The following is a 9,195-nucleotide window of genomic DNA, read 5'->3' as shown; positions in this document are numbered from 1 at the left end:
GATTCGATTCGGGCCGAACGCGTGCCATCTGCGCACGTATAGGTAGTAAACACATGGTAAAAAGATGCCTAGTTTATCGATTTCATTTCAGTTGGTGACTATATATATGCGGCGACGCCGCTGAGCAGATACCACATACTTGGCAATGGAAGAGTTTGCATACTGTGTAATTTTGGAGCAAACGTAGGCTGTAAGTAAATATAACTAGCTGAGCAAAGAACAATAATGCTAAGCAATAGATTTTTGCAAAAATTTTATTGAAACTAAGTTAAGTGTTTTGTGGTGTATTTATATATAAATACTGTATACAACATGCCAAGTTGCTGTCTTGAAGGTTGTGAAAGTTACAAATTTCTTAATAGACAAACAATAGGTTACTATAAGTAAGTTATTCAACATAACTTCTTTTGATGTACAAATAAGTATTGCAGAGAGGAAATCCTTCCAAATACACAACATTAGAAAAGTAAAAAAGTATAGATTGTAAAAAAGTTATTCACTTTGTTACAGGTTTCCTTTCGATAATATACCATTACTTGAAAAGTGGTTGAGTCAAATTAGAATACCAAACTGGGTACCAGAAGACCATCATCGAATATGCAGTACACATTTTCATGTTGATGACATAGATTTTAGTGATATTGAACCTCGATTAAAAGAGAATGCTGTACCAGTAATATTTCCATTGAAGCACTTTCAAAACATCTATGTAGATGAATTAGCTTCTGTGAAAGGAGGTCAAAACAAAAAATGCAGTCCAAAGGATCTTAAAAAGAAAGCAATTGCCTGTAAAAAGAAAATGAACCTTATAGATTCCAAACATACCTCGGGTGAGGGGCAGAAATCAATGGTACTTCTGTGTGCACCAACTGAGCAGTTGCATAAAAATCCGAGGATACAAATCAATACAGAAAGTCAAACTAATTTGAGGATGAAAAATATTCCACTAAAAAGTAATAAAGCTTTGCAGCCAGGTTTGAATCCATATATATTGATAGTTTCTGAAAATGCAGAGTCTAAGATACCTTTTACAAAACCTCAGAAAAGTAAACAAGTACTATTAAAAATACAGATTGAAAAAAAAATAAATGACATTCCTAGTGATTTTGTGCTGGAGAATTCTGCAAGAGAAAACAAAAATAATAATCAATCAAATGTGACAAACGAAGAAAACACTACGGTAAATAATAGTTTAGATGAAATTGAAATAGATGATGTCACCTCAACTAAGAGAGTGATTTTTAAATTTGATCCATCTACTGGAGAAATCATAGTACAAAAAAGAGATAAATTAACTAACAATATTGTTGATGTCCATGAGAAAAAGTCTAACCCCAAGAAAATTAATAGGTAACATACTCCATTATACTGATTCACTTATCATAAATAAAAATAGAATTTAATTTTAATATTTGTATATTGTTTTTTAGCTCTCCTAAAAAGAAGGCAAAAGAAAATAATGAAAATGTAGTAAGCCCTTTGCAAGAGCCTGTGAGAAATCAAGAAGAAATAAGAAATGAAGAGGACAATGAGAGTTCCTGTAAAACTCCAAATTCAAAAAATGGAGTAACTGATAGCCAAGAAAATATTACAAAAGAAACAGAGAGTTCAACTGGAACTACTGAATTACAGAAACCAACAAAAGAACAGCAAATTCCAAACTCAACAGTTGGACCACAAAAACCATTAGTAAAAGAATCACAAGTTTCAACGCAAAGTGTAGAATCCAACAAACCAGCAAAAGAAACACAGATTTCAACTTCTGCCACCGAATTACAGAAAACTTCAAAAAAACCAACAAAAGAACCACAAACTTCAACTTCAACTGTTGAAGTACAAAAACCAAGAGAAGAGCTACAGACATCGACACCTACTACTGATTCACAGAAAACTGTTAAAAAAGTAGTGATCGAGCCACAAACTTCAACTCCAAATAAAGAATTACAGAAGCTTGCAAAAGAGCCACAAACATCAACATCAGGTGTATTTAAGAAATCCACAAAAACTCCCACAATACAACTAAAAACTTTAAACCCAACTATTGAATTACGTAAAACGTCAGTGAGATTAACAAAAGAACCTCAAACTCCAACTACTACTGTTGAATTAAAGACTCCGGCAAAAAGATCACAAACTTCAACCAGAAGTGTTGAATCAAAGACTCCAGCAAAAAGATTAGCAAAAGAACCTCAAAGTTCAACCCCAACTGTAGAATCAAAGATACCAGCAGCAAATGTAGTAATACAACGACAAACTTTAACTCCAACTGTAGAATCAAAGACACAAGCCAAAAAACTGGCAAATGAACCACAAACTTCAACTCCAACTGTAGTATCTAAGACACCAGCAAAAAAACTTGTGAAAGAACCACAACCTTCAAGCACAATTGTTACATCAAAGACACCAGCAAAAAAAGTATCTGTACAACCACAGACTTCAACCCCTGTGGTTAGTTTACAAAGAGCAACAAATAAACCTGCACAAGTTCAAAACACTTCAACCATTAAGAAAGATACCAATACAAAAACTGTAAATAATAAACAAACTGCAAAAGTTAAGGCTGATGATCTTCAGAAAAAGAGAAAATCTGATGTTATAGTGATAAACACAAGTGAAGATGAAGATGAAGAACAATCATCTAAAGACAATAAGAAAGTAAAAACAAATTCCAATACAGTAATATTGGATGATCAAGCAGTCATAACAATTATTGAATAAAATTTGTCATCTTGCGTTATTAACTGAAACATCACTTTATATATAAAAAAGGATTTGACTAAAATCTAATAATAACCAAAAATATGACATTTTAAGAATTGTAAAAGTATGCATCTTTTCATTGTAAATAAATATGCATGTCATTTTTTATTTAAAAAGTCTATTTTATTTAGTTACTATGAATTATTTACTTTAGAACCAACTTCAATAGCATCATGATCTGCTGTTAAAGTTTCCTTGATTGTTGAGCTTTCCAAGTCCTGCACAGCTTCTAATATATCTTTTGAGTGAGTGATTGTACTACTGTTTGAATCCTCAGTAAGTAAATGTGTAGCAGCTTCTTTTATCAGTTCATGTTGGGATGTGCTACTAATCGATTCTGCTATAGGTACATCTGTAGCAGCTTCCTTCATGAGCTCATGTTGGGATGTATTAGCAATCAATTCTCCTGTAGTTACATGTGTTGGATCACCTTTTATGAGTTCATGTTGAGATGTACTAGTAATCATTTCTTCTATAGGCTGCACATCTGCAGCAGCTTCTTTTATGAGCTCGTGTTGGGATGGTTCTATCTCAATATTAGAATCTGCATTGATAGTATCCTTAGGAGAAATGTCTGGCATATAAATATCCATGGGAATATTTTTAATTGGTAAAAGTGACTCTAAAGGCTCAACAATAGACTTTTGATTCAAATATGATATTTCCTGTTTAAAAAATAATTTTCATTCATTAAAATAATCAAATAATGTAGATTATATTTAAGAAACAATATACATACTTCCTTCTGTAACTGACTGACTGAAGTACCAAGATGTGTAGCTACTTGATTTGGAGGAAATAGAGCATGTATACAATACTGAATATAAGGAATCAATTGTTCACTAAAACACTCAGTGAATCTGACCATATTTTCCCTATCAGCAGGTGTGAAATTCTATTAATTGAAAATAAATTATTAATTTACAACAATATATTACTAAAAATATTTTATTTATCAAGTAATCACATATTCAAGAATTAACAAATACCTTTTGACGTTTCTTGTAGTAGGAAAACATAGTTTTAGCAACTGTGTGGAGAGAATTTTGTAATAAATTTGTAAATGATTGAGCAAGAGCTACTGGAGTGTTTAATCTTAACTCATTAAATGCTGCAATAAGGCCATTACAATATTCAGCAAGTGGATAATACTCCACCAACTGCTCTGGTGGATTTTCCTAGAATAAATTGAAAATGTCATTCATAATTGATGTAGAAATTTTTTGTCAAATGATGTATCTAAAATTACTTACAGAATTCATAACAGTTTCAATTTTTGTATCTGATTTATGAGATTTATGTATTAATGTAAAATTGTCTATGTCCTTTTCAAACTTCTTTGTAGTTTTTGAAACATTACTTTCGAATTTATTACTTATTACTTTTATAAATATATCGGACATGCGACCCGTAAAGTCTGCTCCAACTCTTCCAAAAGATAATCCAAAGTATGTACATTGACCAAGTATGGAATCAATTGATGTGGCATGTGGTAAATCTTGTTCCAAAGTTTTAAGAAATTGTGATACCTTTAAAAAAAAAATAGAACGTTACTTTAAATCGTAATATATAAAACCTTATTACAGATTATTTAAAGCACTTTTACCTTCTCTTCTAACCATTGATAAAATATTGCTGAATCATTTATTATACTATCTCTTCCAAAGGCTAAATGATCATCATCATTGAACATTGCTTTGTATTGTGTTATAATATTAAATAAATGTATCCTTGATAGTTCAATTGTTTTCGTTAAATGAATATTAGCTAATAAAATGGACATGAATTATAACTTTAAAAGTATGTAAAGTAGCATTATTAATATACAAGCAATATTAAAATTTTCTTACGATCTTCAGCAGGAATAGAGTCTAACAATGCTTGCAGCCAACTATCTCGCGCTTGGATAAATTTAATACGTAGTTCAGACTCTGTAAAAGCATCCATAGAGCGCAATAGGCCAATAAGCTGCAGGCATCGAGGAAGTGGTAAATCTTCTTTTAATGAATTTACAACCTGATTCACCATTATAGACCAACTGTTCTCAATTTCATTTACTATACTCTGAAAAAAATATTATTTTTAATTACGCCAAATTAATGTATTAGGACTACAATAATAAAACAGGGTATCAAATTACAGCAATGATTGGTATATCTCCATGTTTTGCACCTAAATGTCTCACATATTGTGAAAGCTCCAAGGCTTCACTATACTGATTGCTTCGTAAACATGATTCCATTAATTGTGGTAGTTCTAAAATTTCCAAAAGCTCTGTAGTTTTGCTAAGTATTAAGCTATTCAGTCTTTTATGAGTGTTTATATCCTTTGAAGTATTACAAAAAGATTTACATTTATTCATGAATTGTGGAATTTTTTCCAGTAAGCCATCCAATCGGTCTTCTGTTTGATTAAACTATGAAAAAAAATTGACGTTAAGATACATTTATGTGATTTAAAGCACAACTCAATTTGAGTAAATTATTGACCTCTCTAAATATCTCTCGAGAATCTTCAGCAGAGCGAAGAAATATTTTATAGTTGGAAAAAACTAGCTCTTGCGTGCTTTGTTGAACAGCATTTTTTTCATCTGCAAGATGATCTGGTTCTTTAACTAAAAAAAGTGTATTGCAATTAGAGCTAGTATTCAAGTTCATAAGTACCATAGAAAAAAATGTTAACTCACGCAATCCATCTACATCGTATCCTCCAACTTTTGATAAGTATTGATAAAAATCTGGATTGTCTTTCCATGATTCTAAACAAAATTCATAAACTCTAATCAGCTCGTTTTAAAATTTGATTTTTTTTATATTCAAATATAAATTTACCTGGAATGCCCTCAGGAAATAACAAGTCAATAATTTTCTCTGTTTCAATATCCATTTTTAACAACAATCAACTTATGACTAGTTTCACTATACACAAATAACGAAGATAAACCAATTAAACTGTCAAATCACATAGTAACAAAATGTACAATTATTTGAGCAAAAATTTAAAAAATCGTCCCATAAAAAGGTTGGATTATGCATTCCACCTTCGCGTACTGTCAACGTAGCAGTAGGACCATAAATAATCATAACAATAACAAAATAACATCTGACTGCGACTTAAAGTCCGTTTCCAAAAATCTTTAAGACAGGTATTTGATTTTTCATTGGTCGACCGAAGTATGTAGGATTCAAATTTCGATTGTCATTGTTGTTTAAACAAATGAAAATTTAATACCGTATCTGGTACTTACACTCCCTTTAATAAAAAAATTTAAAAAATAAATTAATAAATAACAATTTAATAGGTGTCTTGAAATTAGAAGAATAAGTCCCTAGATCGCGCATTTCACTTTAGAACTATTTCCCTATATATCGGTCGGATTTCTATGTGGAAAGACTATACTATAGTTTCATGATCCGTGGCGACAGGCCGCGTTTTGTATAGCCGCGACGTCGGCACGCCAAATATCGTTTGCACGTGTATTTTTTAAATTTAACCATGGCTGAAATAGGTAATTAAACATTGTTTATTTCCTCTAAGATTTACTATATCCAATTTTGCTATACAAAAAAGTTTTGGACGCAATTGCTTAACGCTAAAAAGCAATTGCGGCGTAATAATTTTCTGTTATGATTGCCCGTCCGAACGACGCAGTAAACACGTGGTTTCCTCGATTTTCCGATTATCGTAATTTAACGAAGTACATTGTAAAATGCGAAAGCTTGATATCCAATATCGATGTTGTTCATTAATTTTTCTGTTTGATCGCTATATTTCGCGATTCGGAGCGGTTGTTGTTATTTGGGCAAGGTTACAAAGTTTCGATTTAAGGTTATGGCCTCACGTTGCTCACACGAGTTTTACTTTCAGAGAAAGAGAAGAAGAAAAACAAAAAGTCTCTTGGCGAGATCCAAGCCAAGATGAAGTGTCAAATGGAGCCTTCCAACGATGTAGGCAAACTTGAATGCAAAGACTGGCCTTTGTTGTTCAAGGTATATATATGATCTGTTGTTACAAAACTTTGTTTGTTTAAAAATATATTTGATAATATTGCTATAATCTTTATGATAAATTTTTAGAATTTTGACAAAATGTTGACACGTACAAAACATTTTACACCTTTGTCATCTGGATCCACACCTCTACATCGTACTCTGTCAGAGTACGTTCAATCCGGTTGTATCAACCTGGATAAGCCTTCCAATCCATCTTCACATGAAGTTGTAGCATGGATTAAGAGAATTTTAAAAGTTCAAAAGACGGGTCATTCTGGTACTTTAGATCCTAAGGTATCTGGCTGTTTGATTGTTTGTATTGACAGAGCTACACGTTTAGCAAAGTCTCAACAATCAGCTGGAAAGGAGTATGTGGCAGTTTTTAAACTTCATTCAGCAGTAGACAATGTCAAGAAGGTAAGAAATATATGTTTGAATTTTGCTTTTGTACAATGTACATTTTTTAACGAAAAATTCTTAATTGTTTTTTAGATCCACCAAGCCCTTGAGAAATTAAAAGGTGCCTTGTTCCAAAGACCTCCTCTCATATCAGCTGTCAAACGTCAACTTAGAGTAAGAACTGTGTATGACAGTTGGTTCTTGGACTATGATGAGGATAGGAATATGGGAGTCTTCAAAGTTAGCTGTGAAGCTGGTTCTTACATCAGAACAATATGCGTGCATCTTGGTCTGTTTCTTGGTACTGGTTGCCAAATGCAGGAGCTGCGAAGAAATCGTTCTGGTATTATGTCTGAGAAGGATGGCTTAGTCACCATGCATGACATCCTTGATGCTCAATGGCTTTATGAAAATCACGGTGATGAATCCTACTTGAGGAGAGTCATCAGACCTTTGGAATCTCTTCTTGTCAACCACAAAAGAATTATTGTCAAAGATAGCGCAGTAAGTATATACTAATTTCAACCAACAATTTCATGATGTGAAATGTTTTGATGATTTGCTGCTTAACTGCAATGAAACAAAATACTATATTCACGGAAAATTTTAAATAAGAATATCTTGCTCCAAAATATTTCTAATGGTAAATACCTTCACGTAGGTAAATGCTATATGTTATGGAGCAAAAATAATGCTGCCTGGTGTTCTCATGTATGATGAAGGCATTGAATTGAATCAAGAAATTGTCATTGTCACCACTAAAGGAGAAGCTGTAGCGCTTGGTAAATACTTAAACGCTATATATTGACATTAAAATATTACTAATTGATAAAAAAGAAAAAGAAAAATCTATAAAATTAAGAAACTAATTTTTTGCAATCTTCTAGCTATTGCCCTCATGACAACACCTACAATGTCCGCTTGTGACCACGGAGTAGTTGCTAAGATAAAACGTGTTATCATGGAAAGGGATGCCTATCCGAGAAAATGGGGTTTGGGTCCAAAAGCTTCTCAGAAGAAACGCCTTATTGTGGAAGGCAAACTTGACAAACATGGAAAACCAAATGAAAACACACCATCAGACTGGTTATCTGGTTACACAGATTACAGTGCTTCTAAAGTCAAGGTAAGACTGTTTAAATCAAATAAAAATACGAATGTCTCACGATTATCATTGAATAAAAAAATTAAAATGCAATTTAATTTCAGACTGAAGAAAACGGATTCAAAGACACAACAGAACAAGTTAGCGAGGCTTCCGCTAAAAAGCGAAAGCACGATGAAACTTTGGTCGCAGAGGACGAAGCAACTCCTGCTGATGAACCAGTCGACGCAGAGATAGCATCACCTAAAGATAAGAAAAAGGACAAAAAAGAAAAGAAGAAGAAGAAGGACAAAAAGAAAGACAAATCAGACACAGAAGCCGAAACGTCGATGGCTGTAGAAGGAGAAACTGAGGTAAATGAGTTGAATGAAGATATTAATCTTTAAATAAAAGTAAATATTCGAAAATATTAATTGTAATTTTTTGTTTAGGAACAACCCGTGAAAGAGAAGAAGAAGAAGAAGAAGAAGAGCAAAGAAGAGGAGCCTGCAGAAGAATGAAAATGTTAAAAACTTTTATAGAATTAACGACTTACCTTTTATTATTTTGTATTGAAAATGTATATGAGTGATTGTGAGCGCATTTACATCAAGAATTCAAAATGAACTTTTTTAAATTCTAATAGTACAACTCGTGATAGTTACAAAATGATGTATTTGTGCTATATATGATATTTGGCTTTACCAGATATTGCCAAAGTTAAGTTCCATATAATGTTCATGGATGAAAGCCAGTGAATATTTAAGCTGTATATAAATATTTGTAATAGAATATTTTCACATTCAACAAAACAAAGAATATTATATATTACAAAAAGATTTTTTTTATCTTTTAAAAGCTTTCACATTTTTTTATACAAAAACTCTTTGTCTATTGCAGTTATTTACAAAATAAGTAGATAGATTTGTTTTCATTGGGAATTAAATTTTTTCAAAGTTT

At 32.1% G+C, this 9,195-nt stretch overlaps 3 protein-coding genes across 4 annotated transcripts; 2 read left to right on the top strand and 1 right to left on the bottom strand.

The window, feature by feature from the left end:
• Positions 1-75: 75 nt before the first annotated feature.
• LOC100121123 (mucin-5AC) lies at positions 76-2,876 on the top strand. Of its 2 annotated transcripts, none has more exons than XM_008206682.4 (3): positions 76-190; positions 511-1,350; positions 1,431-2,876. In XM_008206682.4, exons 2-3 carry the CDS (start codon positions 800-802, stop codon positions 2,716-2,718), a joined length of 1,839 nt encoding a protein of 612 aa, XP_008204904.1. In that variant the 5' UTR covers positions 76-190; positions 511-799; the 3' UTR covers positions 2,719-2,876. The 2 variants fall into 2 exon arrangements, with proteins under 2 accessions (XP_008204904.1, XP_001604709.1); XM_001604659.5 differs by having other exon boundaries at positions 94-383.
• Positions 2,862-5,852, bottom strand: LOC100121147 (conserved oligomeric Golgi complex subunit 8). The gene is made up of 10 exons (XM_001604683.6): positions 5,592-5,852; positions 5,447-5,518; positions 5,250-5,374; positions 4,901-5,176; positions 4,611-4,824; positions 4,367-4,527; positions 4,014-4,289; positions 3,750-3,938; positions 3,500-3,655; positions 2,862-3,425 (listed from the first exon to the last, which is right to left on the bottom strand). The coding sequence occupies exons 1-10, from the start codon at positions 5,644-5,646 to the stop codon at positions 2,895-2,897; spliced, it is 2,055 nt and encodes a 684-aa protein (XP_001604733.1). The 5' UTR covers positions 5,647-5,852; the 3' UTR covers positions 2,862-2,894.
• A 403-nt stretch (positions 5,853-6,255) lies between these two features.
• On the top strand, positions 6,256-9,067 carry Nop60b-like (Nucleolar protein at 60B homolog (Drosophila)). Its single transcript, NM_001134330.1, has 8 exons — positions 6,256-6,268; positions 6,628-6,749; positions 6,837-7,169; positions 7,245-7,655; positions 7,813-7,933; positions 8,039-8,277; positions 8,361-8,609; positions 8,688-9,067. The coding sequence occupies exons 1-8, from the start codon at positions 6,256-6,258 to the stop codon at positions 8,754-8,756; spliced, it is 1,557 nt and encodes a 518-aa protein (NP_001127802.1). The 3' UTR covers positions 8,757-9,067.
• The last annotated feature ends 128 nt before the right edge of the window (positions 9,068-9,195 follow it).

Source organism: Nasonia vitripennis, chromosome 2 (genome assembly GCF_009193385.2).
Source record: "Nasonia vitripennis strain AsymCx chromosome 2, Nvit_psr_1.1, whole genome shotgun sequence".
NCBI lineage: Eukaryota > Metazoa > Arthropoda > Insecta > Hymenoptera > Pteromalidae > Nasonia > Nasonia vitripennis.
This window is presented reverse-complemented; position numbering and strand designations above follow the sequence as displayed.